At 43.3% G+C, this 23,301-nt stretch overlaps 1 protein-coding gene across 2 annotated transcripts; it reads right to left on the bottom strand.

Annotated features, from left to right (window-relative positions):
* Window positions 1-1,809: 1,809 nt before the first annotated feature.
* C16H17orf78 (chromosome 16 C17orf78 homolog) lies at window positions 1,810-18,691 on the bottom strand. Of its 2 annotated transcripts, XM_047708331.1 has the most exons (7): window positions 18,507-18,674; window positions 17,040-17,126; window positions 16,076-16,321; window positions 7,291-7,410; window positions 6,174-6,298; window positions 5,440-5,556; window positions 1,810-2,411 (listed from the first exon to the last, which is right to left on the bottom strand). In XM_047708331.1, the coding sequence occupies exons 1-7, from the start codon at window positions 18,562-18,564 to the stop codon at window positions 2,334-2,336; spliced, it is 831 nt and encodes a 276-aa protein (XP_047564287.1). In that variant the 5' UTR covers window positions 18,565-18,674; the 3' UTR covers window positions 1,810-2,333. The 2 variants fall into 2 exon arrangements, with proteins under 2 accessions (XP_047564287.1, XP_047564288.1); XM_047708332.1 differs by lacking the exons at window positions 1,810-2,411; window positions 6,174-6,298; window positions 7,291-7,410 and having other exon boundaries at window positions 5,468-5,556; window positions 18,507-18,691.
* Window positions 18,692-23,301: the final 4,610 nt, after the last annotated feature.

Genomic DNA, 23,301 nt, shown 5'->3' with positions numbered 1-23,301 from the left:
GGCTAAAAGTTCACATCCCAAACTCCATGTAAGAGTTCTCTCTTCCCTTCTGCTGTATCTCCAGTCTCTCAGTTTTTGAAGATCCCCTACCAGTAAGAGAATGTGGGATTCAAAACTGTTAACTAATTAGGGAGTCAGAAAATCCTCAGAAAATGCTCCATCAGAGGAAACAAGTTGTCCACAAAGCAAAATACTCACTTTTAAAAAAATTTTTAAAAAATATTTTATTTATTTATTTGACACACAGAGAGAGAGATCACAAGTAGGTAGAGAGGCAGGCAGAGAGAGAGGGGGAAGCCGGCTCCCTGCTAAGCAGAGAGCCCGATGGAGGGCTCGATCCCAGGACCTTGGGATCATGACCCAGAGGCTTTAACCCACTGAACCACCCAGGTGCCCCTAAAATACACTTTTTTTTATTAATCATTTTTTAATTTATTTTCAGCATAACAGTATTCATTGTTTTTGTACCACACCCAGTGCCCCATGCAATCCGTGCCCTCTCTAATACCCACCACCTGGTTCCCCCAACCTCCCATCCCCCCACCTCTTCAAACCCTTCAGATTGTTTTTCAGAGTCCATAGTCTCTCATTGTTCACCTCCCCTTCCAATTTCCCCCAACTCCCTTCTCCTAACTCCCCATGTCCTCCATGCTATTTGTTATGCTCCACAAATAAGTGAAACCATATGATAACTGACTCTCTCTGCTTGACTTATTTCACTCAGCATAATCTCTTCCAGTTCCGTCCACGTTGCTACAAAAGTTGGGTATTCATCCTTTCTGATGGAGGCATAATACTCCGTAGTTACAATACACACTTTTGATTCCATCAGTGACTTTCTGTAAAGTCAGTACAAATATTACCCAAATCACAGTCTTGCAGAAGATTTAAGAAATGTAAACTTTGCCACAGTTTTCATCTCCTGGGGAACCTCATGTTTCTGGATTAAAGGACATTCTGTTGTGGTCGAAGCTGGGAAGGGTGGAGATGAATGTAGGCATCAGTCCTAGACCAAGAGCTTCTAAGTATAGAATGTTTGTAATCATCCTCCCTAGTGGTCTTGGGAAGGAGCAAGCTTTTTTCCCTCTCATATCATGGTTAGATCCAACCACAGATGGCAGTATAAACTGGAGGCAATGTTGTGAATCCGTGTGAGGTGAAATAATATACTCATTTGTCCAAATGGCACCCCCAGTCCTCTGTCCTCTCCTCCACCTCCTGTATTTCAAAACTATCATCTTCTATGCTTTGTATCTGTTCCATCTCTTCCAGGCTTAGCTTGAATAATAAATTGGGGTTTGGAGCAAGATATTTTCCCCTGTTGGTATAGTTTTTAGAACCACTTTTTGGGGGCAGTACCTGATGGGAAAGGGAGAAGGATACAACCCATATGTGGTTTTTACAGAGAACTAAGAAAACAGGATTAATGACAGTTACATCTTGCCAAAATGAAATGGAATGGTTTCAAGACTCTGATATTATGAGCAGGACAACAGTCTTATCCCACCTGCCAATCCCTTTTCCTAACCTGTTCCCTTCAACAACTGCTGTTTCTGCTTCCTCGCCAAACTCTCACCTGAGCAGGTCAGATTTGACTCAGAGTGTGCCTTTGTAAGAAAAATCATCCATCATCATTTTGTGTGGAATCCTTGTTCAAAATGTATGCAGCTCCACATGGTGGTTTAGGGTGTAATGTCAGGCCCACTTGAAGAGTTGTGAATTATAGGAAACCTCATATTTTATGCAGTCCCTAAGCCCCTTGGGGATGACGTAGAAGGAGGACTTCTGGAATGCTTAGCGTCGTGTTCCCCTCACAGTGTGTGGATAGCCCCATGTAGGGCAGAGGCTAAATCATAAAGTGCTATGAACATCAGCCTGGGAAAACAGGAACCCCCACCCTCAGCCAGCCGAGAGCTAGTGGGAGTGAACTCAGCTGTGAGGAAACAGAGGAGCTCGTAAACGGTGCCACAGCAGTGGCTGCTTTGCCACTTGGAGGCTGTGTGTGAACCGTTTGTCAAAGAAAGCAATAGGTCCATTCATAGTGCTCAGAGGGAAGACTTTTTGTTCTCATTAGATGGGATGTAAAGATACCTGTTTTCCGTGATGGGTGACGTGAATCTCAGAGGCATGTGGCTAAGACAGTAGCAGTGGCATGAAGGTAAGCCTGACTGCTAAGCCCAGGCTCTTCCTAAATTGGCCTGGCATAGTGTTTGATTATAATGTCCCTGCTGGGCATACTGAGTGAATTCACAAGAACCTGCCAATATTGGTTAATGACAGGGAAAAGACAGTGCGGTATCCTTCATTCAATGTGTGAAGCATAGAAGAGCTTTTCAGAAGTATGTCTCGTGGATGATAGTGATCCTTGCAGCTTTCCTTGGACTTGATGATTTGGGAGCATCTTGTCCAACCTAGAGATTGAAAGGAAATGAGCGATAAAGAGGATGCAAATGGGTATTCCTTCATGTACCAACCCCATTTAATGCCAAGTACATATCATTTTGCCTCTTTGTTATCCAGAAATTCTAGGAAAAGTTATTGTATTTACACAGAAAGTATCAGCAAGGTACATTTATTTATGCATGAGAACCTACAATTGGTTGGACCCTATAAACCAGTAGCAAAGAGCCCATTCACCCCTTGCTTAACCCGTTTGCTTTGAATGGAAAAGGCTCTGGGTATGCAGGTACTGTGGATCGCCTTGGTACAGGGATTCTGTTTCATTTCTTGAATCAGACCCACACAGTCTCACTATGTTTGAAAAGAGACGGAGATCTGAGTCTCTGTGGACCAAATGTTTTTTTACTAATCCCGTTCCACTCTTGGTATATCTAATTTCATGTCCCATCTGATTTTCTGTGTTCTTTCTAAAGGCTTAAATTATGAACATAGAGGGGCGCCTGGGTGGCTCAGTGGGTTAAAGCCTCTGCCTTCGGCTCAGGTCATGATCCCAGGGTCCTGGGATTGAGTCCCACATCGGGCTCTCTGCTCAGCAGGGAGCCTGCTTCCCTCTCTCCTCTCTCTCCTCTCTCTCTCTGCCTGCCTCTCTGCCTACTTGTGATCTCTGTCAAATAAATAAATAAAATCTTTAAAAAAAATTATGAACATAGAGTGTGACCCTCTTAAAGGTAAGAAACTTGGTGTATAAAGGCTTTCAGTAAAATTTTAGTATAGGAATGAAAGACCTGGGTTTCCTTTCTGTTTCTACCAGCTATTTGTTACACAACCTCTCTGAGGCTCAGTTTAAGTATCAATAAAATGCGGATACCTGCTGTAGCTACCTCCCACAGTTTTTGTGGGCTCAAATGAGGTAATGTCTATAAAGTTGCTCATTATTCTTTTTATCAATTCTTTTATGATTTGGTAGCTTCTTTTGTTGGTAGGAGGAATTCAGTGTAGCTACTATGTAGTTACCTCTAATTCTGGACTAGGTTTTTTATTCCCCTTCAGGCCTATTTCTTCCAGTATTCAGTAGAAATGATAAGGCAGAGTGGAGTAAAGTACTAAACATACGTCCTGTGATTAAATCATACTAATTTACATGAGCTCATTATCTAATATTAGCAGAAACCAGATTATAGAAAATAGTAACCTAGACCAGAGATGACAAATAAGTTGGCATTGGGTACCTGAAACAGTGTGATAAGAAATATTCTGATGCCATGGCTGGATAGAAAGAGTGTTGTGCTTTGGTTTCAAAAACTAAGATATAATTCACATATAACATTGTGTAAGTTTGTGTATAGTATGTTGACTGCATACATTTAAAAAAAAAGATTTTATTTATTTGAGAGAGAGAAAGTGAGCAAGCATGAATAAGGATGGGGGGAGGCAGAGGGAAAAGCAGACTCCCCGCTGAGCAGGGAGACCGACGTGGGACTGGATCCCCGAGATCAGGACCTGAGCCAAAGGCAGACACTTAACCAACTGAGCCACCCAGGTGCCCAACTGCATTCATTTATATATTGCAATATGGTTATTACCCTAACACCTGTATCATGTCATAATAATTACCAGTTCTTTTGGTGGCAAGGACATTTAAGATTTAGTCTCTTAGCAGTTTTGAGGTCTGTAATACAGTCTTGTTGACGATAATCACTATTCTGTGTGTTGGATCTCCAGAACTCACTCAGCTTCCCGTGTACTGTGCATTGATATGTGCAGTCAACACAGAATTAAAGAGTAGGCGCATATACCATCCTGGACTAGATCATCTTTGAGACCCATTCTCAGTGCTCTAATTCTGCAAAAGTGGATTCCTTCTTTAATTTAATTTTATTTTTTCTAAGATTTTATTTATTTATTTGACAGAGAGAGAAAGAGAGATCACAAGTAGGCAGAGAGGCAGGCAGAGAGAGGGGGGAAGCAGGCTTCCCGCTGAGCAGAGAGCCTGATGCAGGGCTCGATCCTAGGACCCTGAGACCATTACCTGAGCCAAAGGCAGAGGCTTTAACCCACTGAGCTACCCAGGTGCCCCTAATTTTATTTTTTAAAAATATTTTATTTATTCATCCATTTATTTTAGAGAAAGAGTGCAGCTGGGGGGAGGAGGAGCAGAGATGGAGGGAGAGGGAGAAAGGGAAAGAATCTCAGGCTGACTCGGCTGAGTGAGGAGCCCACCGCGGGGCTCGATCTCACAACCCTGAGATCATGACCTGAGTCAAAACCAGGAGTTGGTCACTTAACCAGTAGTGCCACTGAGGTGCCCCCCCCACCCGCGCCTTTAATTTTGAAAGTATTGGAGGCCTCATCTTAGTGAGTGTTGTGGATGTTGTAGAGAAGGCACACTTCTGACAGGGAGACTGGATTTAAGACAGCTGTGGTGTAACAGTGGTGTTGTGTCTATTTTAAACACCAAAGGGCAACATGAGCTTAGGACGCTTGGGGAAACCAAGGGCCAGAAGGAAAGAAGCTACTTTGCCAACTATTCAAACTTTGCAGGGCGTTGTAAGAGTTACCTGGGGGCAGGGATGCGTACATATTCTGTGGGTTCTGAACTCTGACAATTTGACAATTTTAAGAAAAAGACAATTTTAAGAAAAAGAAAATGAATTTGGAGAATACAAAATTTGATACAAGCTTCATACAAGTCCTGTGGGTCCTGAAGTTTAAACGTCATTAATTTCACAGTAAATCCACCTCTACTTAGGGTTATTTAAAAAATCTTAAAAAATAAGTTTCCTGGCCCCACTCTAGACATTTTGACTGATTACAGCTGGGTCTCTGAAATAATATATTTTAAATAAATACTCTATTATGTTAAGGCTGGGCTGATGTGAGGAAAATAAAACAATAATCCAAATACCTCCCTATTTCCTGACACATAAAAGAAACACCGATATTTGCTTCATAAGTGAAACAGCTCCCTGTCTCCCAGCACTTATATATGAACCTCATTTTCCCCAAGCAAATGACATAAACCATACAGAGACCACTTTCCTTCTTGGGCTGAGACTCAAGCTGGGATTCAGCTGCCCCAGGTTGCTGGCCTGCCTTCCTTTGCCTTCTCCATAACCGCTGGCGTTGGCATAGTTCTCTGGTTCCCCGGCATTGACTCTGAAGGAAAAAAGTGACTGGTGTTAATTTTAGATAGCTGGTATACATTTGGTTACCTTCCAAACCTCCTGTCAGACCATTTAAAGAAAAGTGTCATTTCTAAAGAAAACACTCTATCTCATTGGATCCATCCTCTGTAGAGAATGTCCAAGTACAGCAGGGGTCAGGAACTCACATTCAGCAAGCAACGCCAATGTGCCAGGTGCCTTTCACACAGGATCTTAATTAACCTTCAAAAGCACCATAAGAGGAAAATATCATTTGTCCCATTTAACAGATGAGCCAAATCTTGTTGGAAAAGTCAAGCAACTTTCTCAAAGCCACTCAGCTAGTGAATGTGAGTGGCAGTTCTATCCAAAGCCCAAAGTCTGTGCTTTTTTCATTATGTGAACCTGCCTCTGGAACAGAAGAAGAAAGCTTTATAAACATTTTTTTTTTCTTAAAGTAAGCTCCATGCCCAGCATGGAGCCCAATGCAGGACATGAACTCTCGACCCTGAGATCAAGACCCGAGCTGGGATCAAGAGTTAGGTGCTTAACCACCTGAGCCACCCAGGCAGCCCCAGAAGAAAGTCTTTATAGATCAAGTCCAGGGACCCAATACATCCACAAACTTACAGGGCATGGGACTTCAAAAATGACAAACACTATAATGGCAACTCCACACAATAACAGGGTGATAGCAATCAGAAATTTGACCACAATGCTCCATTTCTGCCTCTTCTTTAGGTTCTCATCTGTGTCTAAAAGGGGAGAGGGGAGGAGAAGGAGAAGAGAGAACCTGAGAGAGGGAAGAGATTGATACTCTGACTTGAAGTTCTTCTAGGTCCCCAGACTAACAGGGGTCCAGCCTGATGCAGAGACAATAGGCTGAATTCCAATTCAGACTCAGAGTCAGGAGTGGGGTGGGCCTCATGGGCTCTGCTGTAACCTCCTTTGCAGCCTCTTCCCAATGAGTCACCCTCCCTGGGATTTGGGATTGGCCACGATCAAGTAGGAGTGATTCTTGCATTGCTTTCAGGGGAGGTGGGGGGGGGTGAGTGCGCAAGGAGTTCTGAACTTGTCTTTCACCAGCAGCACCCTCTCGGTCTCTCCCCTTGTGCTCAGACAGACATACTGTGTGGGATCAGAAAACCACCTTTCCTGTGCTTCGCTTGACTCTAGTGTGGAGTAGGAGGAACAAAGGTGATTTGGCATTTCTTCTGGGTGAAAAGGCAAACTTAGGGATAAATGCCTTACATGCATCTTGTTATTACTAATCTTATATTTACATCTCTCCCATGAGAACTGGAATGTAAGCTAAACAGAATTCGAGTCCTGACCAATTTAGGGAGAGCCATTTCCTAAAAACAGTGCGGATGAAAGCATGCACTTGGTTATTGTCCTCATTGTGATGATGCTTAGTGTTTAAATGTTGTCCGTCTATACACACAATGGCTGGAATCCCCGCCACACGAATACGATTCATTCTGTCCCCAAAAGTGGCCACAAGCTCATTTATGTGGAGGTAAAAGATTATTAATAGTGTCAAACTACATACATTTCTGGGACCTTGTTTAGAGAAGAAATGGAGTGATTTTCTGATGTAAAATCCATGTAATTTCTCAGCCTCCCAGAAAATCCTAGAAAACCCAAACTCATGTTGGGGCTAAAAGTGTTTCTTTTCCTTTCTATTCTTGTCTCACCCCTATTTATTCTGTACCTTCTTTCAAAGGGCTAGAAAAATCATCAGTACTTGTAGTTTTCTCTCCTTCTTTATTCCCAGGAGATATGGAGGTGATGGTAGTAGAAAAAGTCTCCAATGCAGCCCTCATCACCACATAGACCTTACATCGGGAGATCCCTGGCAAAAAAGCTATAAAACAAGAAAGAAACAATGAAAAAACAACTGAGAAAACGTCATCCTGCCTTTGTTTTACCTGAAGAAACCCTATTTCTACCGAGCTGATATTAAACTTGTAATGTGGCCCCGTTGATCTGTCCATAGGTTTAGGGAGTAGGCACAAAATATGCCAAAAGTACATGAGGATAGAGATAATAACAAGAGATATGGATTAAATCCCCAAGGAGGCCTTGACTAATGTAGGTTCAGAGTGAAGGAGTAGACCATATCGTGTTTGTTTATCATTCTTAAGTCTGTAATAATAATAATGGAGGGTGTAACACTGTTGAAAGTTTCCTTCTTTAAAAAAGTTGGCTCCAGGGGCGCCTGGGTGGCTCAGTGGGTTAAAGCCTCTGCCTTCGGCTCAGGTCATGATCCCAGAGTCCTGGGATCAAGCCCCACATCAGGCTCTCTGCTCAGCAGGGAGCCTGCTTTCTCCTCTCTCTCCCTCTGCCTGCCTCTCTGCCTACTTATAATATCTGTCTGTCAAATAAATAAGTAAAATCTTTAAAAAAAAAATTGGGGGGCACCTGGGTGGCTCAGTGGTTAAGCCTCTGCCTTCGGCTCAGGTCATGATCTCAGGGTCCTGGGATCGAGCCCCGCATCGGGCTCTCTGTTCAGTAGGGAGCCTGCTTCCCCCTCTCTCTCTCTGCCTGCCTTTCTGACTACTTGTGATCTCTGTAAAATAAATAAAAATCTTAAAAAAAAATTTGGCTCCAAAGTCCAAGGAATAATGTGAAATACCATAATTTGCCTTAATGCTTGCTGCAGGTCTATCTAACTGAAGTCTTAAGTCAACTTCTTTGAGAGCTTTTTGGGGAAAGCAAGGGAGGTGGAGGAAGGAGAGAACACCCAGCTTCATGCGCTCCTCAATTTCATTCTTTTTTTTTTTTTTTAAAGATTTTATTTATGTATTTGACAGAGAGACAGTGAGAGAGAGAACACAAGCAGGGGGAGTAGGGGAGGGAGAAGCAGGCTTCCCACTGAACAGGGAGCCCAATGTGGGGCTCAATCCCAGGACTGGCCTGAGCCAAAGGCAGACAGTGAAAGACTGAGCCACCCAGGCACCTTGTCAATTTCATTCTTTCAGAAAGCAAATTTTTTAAGTAGGCTCTGCCCAGCATGGCCCCCAACATGGGGCTTCAACTCATGACCCTGAGATCAAGACTTGAGCTGAGATCAAGAGTCAGATGCTTAACTGACTCAGCCATCCAGGCAACCCAGAAAGTAAATTTTTTAAAAAGATTTTGTTTATTCACTTACTTGAGAGAGAGAGCGAGCACGAGCAGAGGGAGGCACAAAGGGAGGGCAGGGAGAAGCTCATCAGGGAACCTGATGTAGGACTCCATCCCAGGACGCTGGGATCATGACTCGAGCCAAAGGCAGACACCTAACATGCTGAGCCACCCAGGCGACCCCCTTTGAATATTTTATTTAAGAAAGTAAATATTATATATATATTTTAAAGATTTTATTTATTTATTTGACAGAAATCACAAGTAGGCAGAGCGAGGGAGAAGCAGGCTCCCTGCTGAGCAGAGAGCCCGATGCGGGGCTCGATCCCAGGACCCTGAGATCATGACCTGAGCCGAAGGCAGAGGCTTAACCCTCTGAGCCACCCAGGCGCCCCAAATATTATATATATTTTTTTTAATTTTTTAATTTTTTTATTTTTTCAGCATAACAATATTCATTATTTTTGCACCACACCCAGTGCTCCATGCAATCCGTGCCCTCTACAATACCCACCACCTGGTGCCCCCAACCTCCCACCCCCCCACCCCTTCAAAATTCTCAGATCGTTTTTCAGAGTCCATAGTCTCTCATGGTTCACCTCCCCTTCCAATTTCCCTCAACTCCCTTCTCCTCTCCATCTCCCCTTGTCCTCCATGCTATTTGTTATGCTCCACAACCAAATATTATATTTTTAAAATATTTTATTTATTTATTTGTCAGAGAGAGAGAGAGAGCGCACACAAGTAAGGGGAGTGGCAAGAAGAGGGAGACCCAGGCTCCCTACTGAGCAAGGAGCCCGATGTGGGACCTGATCCCAGGATTGCGGGATCATGACCGGAGCCGGAGGCAGACACTTAACCGACTGAGCCACCCAGGTGTCCCAAGAAAGTAAATATTTTTAAATGAATATCCATTCTGTACCAGGGACTGCTTCAGTACTTTGGATATATCTGTTTGATACATTCTAGCAAGGGCCCAAGGAAGGTGGAAGGAGGGTTGAGGAGGGACAAGGGGAGGCAGACAAATGTAAATATAGTAAATTTTGTTTTTTTCTTTTTAAGATTTTATTTGTTTATTTGAGAGAGAGAGAACAAGTAGGGGGAGTGGCAGGCAGAGGGAGGGGGAGAAGCAGACTTCCTGCTGAGCAGGGAGAGTCTGACACAGGGCTTGATCCCAGGACCTGGGGATTGTGACCTGAGCTGAAGGCAGACGCTTAACCAATTGAATCACCCAGGCACCCCAACTTTATTTTACTTTAGAAGGGGGTAAGTGCTACTGAAAAAAAAAAAAACAACAACAAAACTAAAACCAGAGCAAGGTTAGGGAGCAGTCTGGGGGTGTAGGTGGGTGGTGGCTGGGCTACCAGCAATGCAAGCTGGTCTCCTTGAGAAAATGAGAAGTGAGGCAAGGCTTGAAGAAGATAGGGGATTAGCTAAGCACAGGCCTGAGAAAGCAGTGATGTAGGCAGAAGGGGCAGCTCTGGTAAAGGCCCTGAGAAAGAGTGAGTCTGTCTGACATGTTACGGTTTTAGGGGAGAAGCCAGGAGGGCAATGAGACTGGAATAGAGTGAACACAGGGTAGTTGGAGATGAGGAAAGTTCTAAAGGAAACAGGCCTGTATCAGGAGCCTCATAGGCTAGTTTAACGACTTTGGTTTTTATTCTGATTGAAATGGGGATCCAGGGATGCCCGGGTGGCTCAGTCGGTTAAGCATCTGCCTTCAGCTCAGGTCATGATCCCAGAGTCCTGGGATCGAGTCCCACATTGGGCTCCTTGCTCAATGGGGAGCCTGCTTCTCCCTCTCGCATTCTACCTGCCTGTGCTCACTCTCTCTCTCTCGGTGTGTCTCTCTCTGTCAAATAAATAAATAAAATCTTAAAAGAAAATAAAAACGGGGATACATTGCAAGGTTTTGAGCAGAAAGAGTGATGGATGGCTTTGTTTTGAAAGGACCAGGGCACCTGGATGGCTCAGTCATTGAGCATCTGCCTTTAGCTCAGGTCATGATCTCAGGGTCCTGGGATCGAGCCCCACATCGGGCTCACTGCTCAGCACGAAGCCTGCTTCTCCCTCTCACATTCCCCCGCTTGTGTTCCCTCTCTCGCTGTCTCTCTCTGTCAAATAAATAAATAAAATCTTAAAAGAAAAAAAAAAAAAGGTCACTGAACTGCTGTGTTAGAAATAGACTGTAGCGGAGCAAGGGTCAAAGCAGAGAAACCTGTTAGGAGGCTATTGCAGAAATCCAAATGAAAGATGCTTATTGCTCAAACCAGCTGTGGAAGTGTTGAGACACAGTTGGATTCTGGCTGTAGTCTAACTAACTAACTTCACTTGGCTCGAGACTTGACCTAATCCGATTCAGACACTGGTTCGTATTTTGTTGCTAATGATCTCTAATCATTGCTTATTAAATCAAGGTCTGTAAGTCCTACTTGACTTGTCTAAATTATTTTCCCAAGTCTTGATTAAGTCCATGTGAACCGGTAGTTCTTGACTTCAGAGGCCAACGGCCACAGTACCAGGCACTGCACGTGAAATTACAGAGGAAGGAATAGTCCCTGCCCTCGGTTTAATCCGGAAGACGGTGTTGGCAAAGATAGGCAGAGACAGAGAGCCAACAGGTTGAAAAGGAAAAACAAGGAAATTATATGAAGTATTTCCAGTATGGTGCCAGTCAGTTCTCTGAAGTAAAAACATATGTGTTTCTGAGACAGATGAGATGGAAGATAAATCCCATTTTGGACAAGTCATATAAGTTCTCTGTGTTTTGGCTTCCTTATTTGTAAGATGTTATAATGAAGTAATTCTTGGCCTACCTATTTCACAGGGGGTAACAGGAAGATCAGAAACAAATAAAAATGAGGAAGCAGGTGTGAAAACACTTTGCACACTGAATGATATTATGATTGAAAGAGAAGGAAAAAACCTAGTGATCCTCTAGTAGAACTGTGCCCTCTAGCCACAGGGATAATGGTATTTCAATGTGGCATGTCTTCCCACCTCCTGGGAGCCACTGTTTCAAAGTCTCCTTAATAGGCTTCATCTGTCAGTGTATTTTCAGTTCTGCCTAAGCTTTGAAATTAATGTCCATCTATGTTGGCAGGTGTTTTAGGTCTCATCTGCTAGGTAACTGAGCATTAAGGTGGAGCACATCTGTAAATAGAACCACTGCATTCCCAGTGACGATGGAATTACAATATTAGTTTTTTGTTGGCTAAGGATATTTGAGCAAGAATGCTTCCCTTTCAGGGGATGTACAAACTCCAAATCTATGAAATGGATAACTTAGCAGATGATGCTTTGCTTTATTACAAAATAATTTATTTTAAATAGGGAACATTAGGTACAGTATATTTGAGTGGAAATCTCCCTTGGAGATTATTCTGTACTAATACCAGCAGGTTGAAAGCTCTTATTTGAGTGGCCTTACGTATTGCTGTTGAGTTTGTGCTTCTGATCTAAACCTCCCTTTACATATGTAGAAATAATGTCATCTAGTCAAATCTCTCATTTGTAGCTGTAGAAACTGAGCACTGGAGAAATTAAGTAACTTGTCAGAGATGATAATATCAGAATAAACACTCGTTTGATGTTATTCCTCCTACACCCCAGTTTCATATGGGGTAAACTGTCCTTAGAAATCAGTTCGCACTAATCATGGGGCGCCTGGGTGGCTCAGTGGGTTAAGCCTCTGCCTTCGGCTCAGGTCATGATCTCAGGGTCCTGGGATCCAGCCCTAAATTGGGTTTTCTGCTCAGCAGGGAACCTGCTTCCTCCTCTCTCTCTCTGCCTGTCTCTCTGCCTACTTGTGATCTCTGTCTGTCAAATAAATAAATAAAATCTTAAAAAAAAATCAGTTAGCATTAATCAAATTCCAAGGAGCCTAATCTATATACTAAAATGACATTTAAAAAAACTTACATAGGGGGGCCTGGGTGGGTCAGTGGGTTGGGGCCTCTGCCTTTGGCTTGGGTCATGATCCCAGGGTCTTGGGATCGAGCCCCATATCGGGCTCTCTGCTCGGTGGGGAGCCTGCTCCCCTCCCCCCGCCTGCTTCTCCACCTACTTCAGATCTCTGTCTGGCAAATAAATAAATAAAATCTTAAAAAAAAAAAAAAACTTACATAGGAGAATGTATCCATCAAACGGATCAGGTAGGATTTTTTTTCTTCTAGGTACCCTGTTCTAAACATATGCATTCTTTTGAAATCTAATTAGAAATTCTAGATTTAGGGGCACCTGGGTGGCTCAGTTTTTAGGTGTCTGCCTTCAGCTCAGGTCATGATCCCAGGGTCCTGGGATCAAGCCCCGAGTTGGGATCCCTGCTCACCAGGAAGCTCGCTTCTCTCTCTCCCACTCCCTCTGCTTATGTTCTCTCTCTCTCTCTCTCTGTGTCAAATAAATAAAATCTTAAAAAAAAAGAAATTCTAGATTTACATAGAATCCGAGCAATAGGAACTACATGGTATAAACTATACCATAAGTGAAAAAGACCTAATGAGTCATCTCTGTCCACCAGAAAGAAATTTGGGGATATTTATAATAGACGATCTTTTCATTGACCTAATTCCATAAACAGTAACAAATAGTCTCCATCTGACATTTTTCTAAATTCCATGTTGAACCACATCTTCTTTTTTTTTTTTTTAAGATTTTATTTATTTATTTGAGAGACAGAGATCACAAGTTGGCAGAGAGGCAGGCAGAGAGAGAGAGAGAGGAGGAAGCAGGCTCCCCGCTAAGCGGAGAGTCCAATGCGGGCCTTGATCCCAGGACCCTGGGATCGTGACCTGAGCCGAAGTCAGAGGCTTAACCCACTGAGCCACCCAGGTGCCCCTTGAGCCACATCTTCTGATGACTGTGTTGTAGTACATTATCATCCTTCCAGTTTCAAATTCCTACTTTGCTCTGGGAACATTTTCATAAACTGTCTTCTGATTGCTTCTGGGACATCCTCTTGTGCAGACTGAGAGTGTGGTATTTTCAGAGGGCATCTCATTTATGACCTTGTATATTTGACAATTTATTTAATTTGTATTTCTATGCTACTTGGTATCTCTCACATCCTGGTATTCAGTGTAAATTTAAATTCAGAATGGGAAGTTTCAAACTTATAAATGGAATGATATTTCAAAAGTCCATTCATAAGTTGGTTGTTTGGAATTCATCATTATTCCATAGAAATGTGCCATGAATGTTGATTAGGTCCACAAACTAGCCAACAAACATCCATTTAATCTCTTTGCACAGCTCAAGTAGTACTGGGTATTAGCTTACATTCTGCATTCAGGAACCAACCACCATGCCATGAAGGAAGGAGGAAGAAACTTGCCCAGGGCAAATTTTTGAATTAGGTCAGGTTGATCTCTGGCATCCCTCCACCTCCTTAGTCACCCAGTTTCCCTTGTCCCAAATTTCTAAGAACTAGTATCCTTAATTGCCTGGAATCCTACAATGCATAGCACTATATCCGAGAAAAATCCATCCTGCACAAAGTGCTTTAGACTCCAGAGTGACTTAAATTCACTAATATTGACACCTACCATTGGTGCTTCAAAGGGGTGACTCCGGGGTGGGGGGTGTCATGTGTTAGGTAAACAATCTGGTTGAATTACTTTATATTAATATTGAGTAACCAAAACCCCCACATGCTGTCAGAATTTTTTCAGTTTTTAATAAGAGTTTGTTTTTTTCCCACACAAATTGTTACCATATGAACTTTAGAAAGTACAATAAAGGGAACAAAAACATTCATACCATGCGAGGATATATAATTCACTATACCACACATCCCAAGAATCTATCCAGTTATTTCCCAATCTCTAAACATACTGTAGTTTTTAAAGTTTTTTTTCCCCCCATTATTCTGCCTGGGAACTCCCCAGTTTCTCTAAAAGTGTCAAGTTTTATTTTATTTTTCCAGCAGTGTAGCAGTAGCATCTAGGGGATTGCCTGTATATAAAGGGAAGCTGCCAAAATCTGCTTGACAGAAAGAATGGGAAGGGGGAGGAAAGGAGGGCAGAACAGAGAAATTCACCTGATGTCAAGAACCATTGCCCTGGGGCTCCAGGGTGGCTCAGTGGGTTAGGCCTCTGCCTTCGGCTCAGGTCAGGATCTCAGGGTCCTTGGATCAAGCCCTCCATCGGGCTCTCTGCTCAGCAGGGAGCCTGTGTCCTCCCCTCTCTCTGCCTGCCTCTCTGCCTACTTGTGATCTCTCTCTCTGTCAAATAAGTAAATAAAATCTTAAAAAAAAAAAAAAAAAAAAAAGGACCATTGCCCAGCAGCTTAGGGGGAACAGGCATTCCTTCCCTGGGTGGAAGGGCAAAATGGAATCACCGGGAATGAGGGTAATATAGCAGTAGCTGGCAAACCTTTGATGCAGAAGTTTTACATCTTGGAATTTCATTAGGTTGATAACTTGCAGCTACACAGAGAAGAATGGATAAGGTCATTGCTTGCAATATTGTTTGTCTTTATAAAAGATTTGAAACCAAAATATCCATCGATAAGGAACTTGTGGAATAAATTATAGTACAGGGGCACCTGGCTGGCTCAGGTGGTAGCATGACACTCTTGATCTTGGGGTCATGAGGTTGAACCCCATGTTGGGCTTAGAGATTACTTAAGGAAATAAAAAAATATAGTACAGGCATATAAAAGGAGTACTGTACAATTTTTGAATAAGACAAATTTATACGTACTGATAGGCAACAGCCTGTACAATACATTGTTAAATGGGAAAAAGGTATAAAACTGTGTGTATGGTATGCTACCATCTAGGTTTTTAGATATGTATGTACATATGTGCTCAGAGTAGGAAGGAAATTCAGCAAGTTGGTAATAGCGTTCCGTAGAAAACTAGAAGACTGAGAGATTGGAGTAGGCGGGAGACTGACTTTTCACTATAAATCTGTGCTGTTTAAATATTTTACTGTCTGCATTCAAAATAAATAAAATTCAAATAACCATTACCAAAAGAAGACCCATCAGAAATGGAAATCACATGAAAATCCCAGCATTGTCAGGGTTAGAGGGCCCGTAGAGATTAAAAAACTGAATTTCAGGGCACCTGGGTGGCTCAGTGGGTTAAAGCCTCTGCCTTCGGCTGAGGTCATGATCCCAGGGTCCTGGGATCGAAACCCGCATCGGGCTCTCTGCTTAGCAGGGAGCCTGCTTCCTCCTCTCTCTCTCTGCCTGCCTCTCTGCCTACTTGTGATCTCTGTCTGTCAAATAAATAAATAAAATCTTAAAAAAAAAAAACCTGACTTTCAGAGAAGACCCAGATCTGCCCAAGGAGAGGATAATCCATATCCTTGAGCCCTTAGCTACTACTAAGCCCCACCCGGGTTCAAGGATGTCAACTAAAAGTCAGTGTCTATCTCCATCTCATTTTCCAGTCTCACCTTGCCCTGTGAGAAGGGATCCAGTCTGAAACTTGGTTGTGGAGGTTAAGTGACAGCTTGGGGAGGAAGTGCTGTTTCTGCGGGGAGCAGCTATCACTCTCAGGTTCTTCAGAGTCTGCTTGACCTTTGACCCTTTCTCTGAATAAACAAGGTTGACTTTGACTTTGCTCCCAGAGCCAAGGCACTGCAGGGTAGCCACAGTCTGATTTTGAATGAAGGTAGACGTTCTGGCTTGTGCCTGAGCCTCTGGAAGGAGAAAAGCCAGTTAGAAAAATGAAGCTGGTTGTTAATCTGAATGGTACCCAGCTGAATATCTTCCATTCGTGACCCCTGTTAAAACTCCACTGCTGGGGGTGCCTGGGTGGCTCAGTGGGTTGAGCCTCTGCCTTCAGCTCAGGTCATGATCTCAGGGTCCTGGTATCGAGCCCCGAATTGGGCTATTTGCCCAGCAGGTAGCCTGCTTCCCCCTCTTCTCTCTCTGCCTGCCTCTCTGCCTACTTGTGGTCTCTGTCAAGTAGATAAATAAAATCTTAAAAAAAAACAAAAAACAAACTCCACTGCTGTACTTGCTTCTCTTTAGTTCACTTCTTCCTCAACATGTGGTTTTGGTCCTAAGTGTAGATGCCCTGCCTTTCCTCCTTCCTGCCATGGGTCTCATGAAGATAGGTGCCTGCAGTAAATTCAGCCCAGGGAAAAGCTTCGAGGTTGTCTTCTCCAATGCAGAGAGGGTTACATGGTGTCTCCTTCTCTTTCTTCACCCTCAGCTGTTTGATTGATATAGCCATGCCTTAGGTAATAAGTGTTAATTTAAAAATTGGTTTCCAGAAACCCTCTTGAGGGGATACATATCTTTAAAATCGGATATTCGAGATCTGGGATAGGAATTGGGGAAGACAGTCCTCTTTTAGGCATAAAGATTTTCTGGAATGGCAAGGTGATTTTTCAGGCAGGGCCCATTCCCTACCTTGCGTGAGCACATCCCCAGTTCTTCTCACATCCTTTGGGATGAACCCAGGCAGCTGTTCCACGTGGCAGCTGCTATCTCTGAAATCTGGAAACAAAAAGAGAAAAAAGGTCAGGACTTACAATTTATTAGGTACAGTTTAGAATTCCAGGTACCGGAGAGGGTGGTGCAGAGAACGCAGTCCCTTCTCATCAAGCTGGCAATGGGGGAGATCAAACACTATTTAAAAAAAAAAAAAAAGATTTTAAAATATATACAAGTAGGAGTTAACCTTGTACAAGGAAAACAGTAGCAATCCATTACACTTAGGGGGGAAAAAGGTGAATGCGAGTTAAACAGAATTATGAGTTAATAAAAAGACTAATCAACCCATTCCTTCAAATGCTGCTTGTTACCTCTTTTCCTTCTTGTTCTATCTGCCTTCTTATATTAGAACTTTTGAAAGTTTGTTCAGTGTAACTCTGAACAAGGTATCTCTTCAGGTTTCCATGGAACCAAGGACATAGCTTATTTATGCTTTTTGGCAAATAACTCACAGGACGTTGTGAGTTTTCTTCATCCATTAAATTTGTTATTGCTGCCCCTTGAGCTGTTTGGCCGTAACTCTGATTAGCTAATTTTATTTTATTTTTTTATTTTTATTATTTTTTAAGATTTTATTTATTTATTTGAGAGAGAGGCAGTGAGAGAGAGCATGAGCGAGGAGAAGGTCAGAGGGAGAAGCAGACTCCCCGTGGAGCCGGGAGCCTGATGCGGGACTCGATCCCCGGACTCCGGGATCACGACCCGAGCCGAAAGCAGTTGTCCAACCAACTGAGCCACCCAGGCATCCCCTGATTAGCTAATTTTAGAGATGAACTGTTCGGACACCTTGAAAAAGCATGCTTTATTTATTTTATTTATTTATTATTTATTTTTTTTTTTAAGATTTTATTTATTTATTTGACAGAGAGATCACAAGTAGGCAGAGAGGCAGGCAGAGAGAGGGAAACAGGCTCCCCGAGGAGCAGAGAGCCCGATGCGGGACTCGATCCCAGGACCCTGAGATCATGACCTGAGCCGAAGGCAGCGGCTTAACCCACTGAGCCACCCAGGCACCTGAAAAAGCATGTTTTAAATAAACAGTTATCAGAGAGCAGCAAATGGTGCCATTCCAGCCTACCCTGGAGTCTGCTTCTCCCTCTCCCTCTGCTCATCCCCTGGCTCACGCTCTTTCTCACTCTCTCAAATAAATAAATCTTAAAAAAAGAAAAAAAAGTGTGGAAGGGGGGGTAGAATTCTCACCATGGAACAGCTATCTCTGAGTTGAAATAAGTTATAGTCCTACCTAGAAGCAAGAAAATACATGGGATGACTTTAAATCATCACCTGCTGAGTACTGGCTGTATCTCAATCTGGTAGAATAGTCTCCCATATCCTAGGTCTCTCTTTGGATTTTCTAGGATATTAGACTATTGAAGTACTTACCTTTCTTGCTGACATCATAGGACGTAATGATTAGGCTGAAGACCAAGATGGTATCCATCTTAGCTGGAGCACATGCTCACAGCGCCTTCGTCTTCTTGCTAGGGGCTTGCACTGCCCTGGAACGAATTTTGACCCCGGGAGAGTCTGGTTCCACCCTAACTATTTTTGCCCCATTTCCTGAAGACCTAGGAATAGAGCTGATTGGGGAGAAGACCAAATGAGCTTGTTAATGATTGACTCAAAAAGTCTTCCTCTGACTTCATAGCTGGTGCCGACATAAGGAACTGTAATTACCTAGAGGTTTCCCTAGAAGAAAGGACATAAACACCCAGTGATATGCTTTACAAACACTTGTACATGGACACGTAGACATTCACATGCATGCTTGCTGACACGAGCACATAGATTTATTCACTGACATAAAGAGATGTAGAGATTTCTATTAAGGAAAGTGATTCAAGAATAGAGCACTCTTGGGTGGCTCAGCTTATTAAGTATCTGGCTTCAGCTTATGATCCTAGGGTCCTGGGACTGAGTCCTGCATAGGGCTCCTTGCTCGGTGAGCGTGCTTCTCCCTCTGCCTGCCACTCCGCCTAGTTGTGCTTTCTCTCTGACAAATAAATAAATAAAATCTTTATTTTTTAAATTTACTTTTAAATTTTTTATTTATTTACTGACAGAAACAGTGAGAGAGGGAACAAACCTTTAAAAAAAAAAAAAAGAATGGAGCAGGAAACTAGGACCGAATGAGTTAGTGGACAACACTGGAGAGAGTACAGGACTAGGAACTGATAGACTTGAGTTCCAGCATAAGCCCTGTTATTAATATCACCTCGAGAAAATTCCTTGACATCTCTGAATCTCTGTTATCTCCTCTCTAACTGGAGAATTCTGACCATAATCTCTAGAATTCATTCACAGCTGTACATATAAACTTTAGCTTAGATGTATCTACCTAGTTTTACACACTTTCACACCCACGAGTAGACCACATTGCCATGACTATTGCACTAGGTAAGTGATACTGTCTGTGATTTGGGAAGGTTTTCCTAGACAGATAACCATTGTTGAAGAGTTTTCTAACTTTTAGCAGAGAGTTTACATCTAGTGTAACAATCTGTAGACTTTGTGATAGCATAACTAGACAGATCATACAGCAGAAATGAATATCTTTTTTTAAAAAAATATTTTATTTATCTATTTGACAGAGACAGCGAGGGAACACCAGCAGGGGGAGTGGGAGAGGGAGATCAGGGAGCCTGACATGGGGCTTGATCCCAGGACCTTGGGAGCATGACCCGAGTTGAAGGCAGACGCCTAACGACTGAGCCACCCAGGTGCCCCCAGAAATGAAGATCTATGCAGATCTTCTGCTGAAGTCACGAACCTTTGCAGTCTTTCTACTCACTCTAAATTTTCTTCATTGGAGCCAGTATAGGTCTGGCTATGCATAAGAAGGTCTTGGAGCCTGACACTCTGATAATGATGTGAAGGGAGCTTGAGTCAAGGGATTTTTCATGAGGGAGTTCATGAGATCTGAGTCAAATTATAATTTATTTTTAGAATTTTTTAAAAGATTTTTATTTATTGGGGCGCCTGGGTGGCTCAGTGGGTTAAGCCGCTGCCTTCGGCTCAGGTCATGATCCCAGGTCCTGGGTTCGAGCCCCACATCGGGCTCTCTGCTCAGCAGGGAGCCTGCTTCCTCCTCTCTCTCTGCCTGCCTCTCTGCCTACTTGTGATTTCTCTCTGTCAAATAAATAAATAAAAATCTTTAAAAAAAAAGATTTTTATTTATTTATTTGACAAAGATCACAAGTAGGCAGAGAGGCAGGCAGAGAGAGAGAGGAGGAGGAAGCAGGCTCCCTGCTGAGCAGAGAGCCCGATGCGGGGCTCGATCCCAGGACCCTGAGATCATGACCTGAGCCGAAGGCAGAGGCTTAACCCACTGAGCCACCCAGGCGCCCCCAAATTATAATTTTAAATATTACCCTGTTTCTTGGCATTTTAATTCAGGTTGAAATCTGGCTAAATTGAATTCAGGGGAAATCTTGATGGGGAAACAGAATGGAAAGAGATGTCGCCGGAGGACAGCATGTTGCCTAAAATGTGGAAGAAGGGCTGAGCGTTCAGTCACAGTGCTTTTCACCCTTTCGCTCAACAAGTATTGTGGGCCTACTGTGTGCCAGCCGCTCTTCTAGCAGTGAGCCAGACCAAGCCTATGTTCACATGAAGTGATGGGAAGCAGACAATGAATACAGCTGGAAAGAAAATAGTGCAGAGGGCTGATGATAAAACACAAATGCAGGGACGCCTGGGTGGCTCAGTTGGTTGGACGACTGCCTTCGGCTCAGGTCATGATCCCGGAGTCCCAGGATCGAGTCCCGCCCGCATCGGGCTCCCAGCTCCATGGGGAGTCTGCTTCTCCCTCTGACCTTCTCCTCACTCATGCTCTCTCTCACTGTCTCTCTCTCAAATAAATAAATAAAATCTTTAAAAAAAAACCACAAATGCAAATACAAGATAATTTAGAGGTTATGGTAGTTGTGGTGGAGCAGCAAACAGGTGGTGAGGTGAAGGACAGCCCGCAGAGGTTACACTTACAGTGGTCAGGACAGACTTCTCCGAGGAGGTGACATCTGAGCTAAGGAAACCAGGAGAGTGGATGGCTTAGAAGCCAATAAAGAAGAGTCTTGCTGGGAAGGAATTAAGTGGTCAAGTGCAGAGAGGTTATGTAGAATAAAGACAGTACCAGTGGGTCTGACAGGCTTGTGACAGCAGTTCCAGCGGAGTGGTGGAAGCAGGAGAGGGCTGAGAGGGAATTGAAGCTGAAGTAGTGTACATAACTTTTCCAAGGTGTTTTGCTGCAGAAAGGAACAGAGGAGCAAGGCCACTGAGTGGAGGGAAGCTAAATGCTTCAGATCTCTATTGGCCCAGGGCAACCCTGTCTTATTCCTTTATTCCCTCCTACAACTGCCTGATTCTCTTAGCAGGGCAGGTGGTTAGGGGAGAATAAAGGGCTCCATTGCCTTTCATGATTTTTCCTTAACATGATTACATGATTCTCTGCTCCCTTATGATATCAGACACTACCCCCCTTCTGCTTATTTGAAATATTCTGTAGATTCTTTCCTTCCAAATGCCACGTTACAGTGCTGCCCTCTTGGAGCAGGGATCGAAACTGATCTAGGGTTCACTATTGTCATTCTGTGTGGCAGAAAAATGCACTCTTTGCAAAGGAAACCTTGTGCTTGGACAAAGAAGAAGAGGAAGAGTTTTCTTTTATCAATTTTCAGACCCTTCCCTTTTCCTTTGTGTCTCAAAAGCCTAAAAATCAGCCTGGGTGTTGGTGTGGCTATCCTGTGGGATACAGAGAAGCAAGAGAGCTGCATTAACAAGGCAAAATATCTGGGTCTCTTTCTGTACTACTAGATATTTTGATTGGTTTTCGAAGTGTTTAGAGTATTTGTAGGGGAGAGGATTATCTCCCCTGATCTCCTTTCCCCACAGCAAAGATTTCTAATTTAGGAAGGAAAAAAAAAGGCTATAACATAGGTGAGTTTTCTAATTGTGCAGATAAGAGATGTGACTCGAAGATAATTAGAAACTAGGACTGTGGCGCCTGGGTGGCTCTGTCGTTAAGTGTCTGCCTTCGGCTCTGGTCATGGTCCCAGGGTCCTGGGGTCTAGCCCCGCATTGGGGGTCCCTGCTCAGTGGGGAGCCTGCTTCTCCCTCTCCCACTCCCTCTGCTTGTGTTCCCTTTCTTGCTGTGTCTCTGTCAAATAAATAAATAAAATATATATAAAAAAAAAGAAACTAGGACTGGATGGATTAATCAGGGTGGGTCTGTGGGAGGAGCACTTGACAAGCCAGGAGGTTTACCTAGGTTCTAGATTATGCTTGGTAATTGACTGAATCCCTTTGGGTAAGTCACTTAACTTCTCTGGCCTCTATTTCAGTTTCTTGAAATGGTTAGACAAGTTGATTTTGAAGGCCTCCTACAGCTCTAAAATTATTATCTTTTTTTTTTTTTTAAAGATTTTATTTATTTGTCAGAGAGAGAGGAGAGTGAGCGAGCACAGGCAGACAGAATGGCAGGCAGAGGCAGAGGGAGAAGCAGGCTCCCCACCAAGCAAGGAGCCCGATGTGGGACTCGATCCCAGGACGCTGGGATCATGACCTGAGCCGAAGGCAGCCGCCCAACCAACTGAGCCACCCAGGCGTCCCTAAAATTATTATCTTAATACCGTGCTCTGCTCTCTTTCTTTTAAAAAGTGCGTGCTTTGGGGTTGGTTGGTTTAGTTTCCTTTAAATTCTTTTATTGTGGAATGCATCATACATATAGAAGAGCACATATAACATAAATATATTTTTAATAATAACAGTAATAATAATGGGAACACTATTCAGCCATCACCCTAATGTAGAAATTGAACATCGTCAGTGTCCTAGAAGCTGTTTATCTTCTTCTTCTTCTTTTTTTTTTTTTTTAAGATTTTTATTTGTTTATTTGACAGACAGAGATCACAAGTAGGCAGAGAGGCATGCAGAGAGAGAGGAAGGGAAGCGGGCTCCCCGCTGAGCAGAGAGCCCGATGCAGGGCTTGATCCAAGGACCCTGGGATCATGACCTGAGCTGAAGGCAGAGGCTTTAACCCACTGAGCCACCCAGGTGCCCCAAGCTGTTTATCTTCTTGTGATATACAAGTGATTACACTTCTTTCCCTCCTCCCAATCATTATTTACCCAAGCTTTTTAAAAATAGTGAACATCTGTATATATATCACTAAAAATAGACT

Source organism: Lutra lutra, chromosome 16, assembly GCF_902655055.1.
Source record: "Lutra lutra chromosome 16, mLutLut1.2, whole genome shotgun sequence".
Lineage (NCBI taxonomy): Eukaryota > Metazoa > Chordata > Mammalia > Carnivora > Mustelidae > Lutra > Lutra lutra.
The sequence above is the reverse complement of the archived record's forward strand: the minus strand, read 5'-3'. Positions and strand labels throughout refer to the sequence as shown.

Excerpts from the sequence above, each read along its gene's own strand:
- C16H17orf78 (XM_047708331.1), bottom strand. The coding sequence starts at position 18,564 with ATGGATACCATCTTGGTCTTCAGCCTAATCATTACGTCCTATGATGTC. Across the intron at positions 16,322-17,039 it reads TGGGGATGTGCTCACGCAAG|AGGCTCAGGCACAAGCCAGA; the intron begins GTAGGGAATGGG and ends TTCTCCTTCCAG. Across the intron at positions 6,299-7,290 it reads AGAAGGAGAGAAAACTACAA|ACACAGATGAGAACCTAAAG; the intron begins GTACTGATGATT and ends CTCCCCTTTTAG.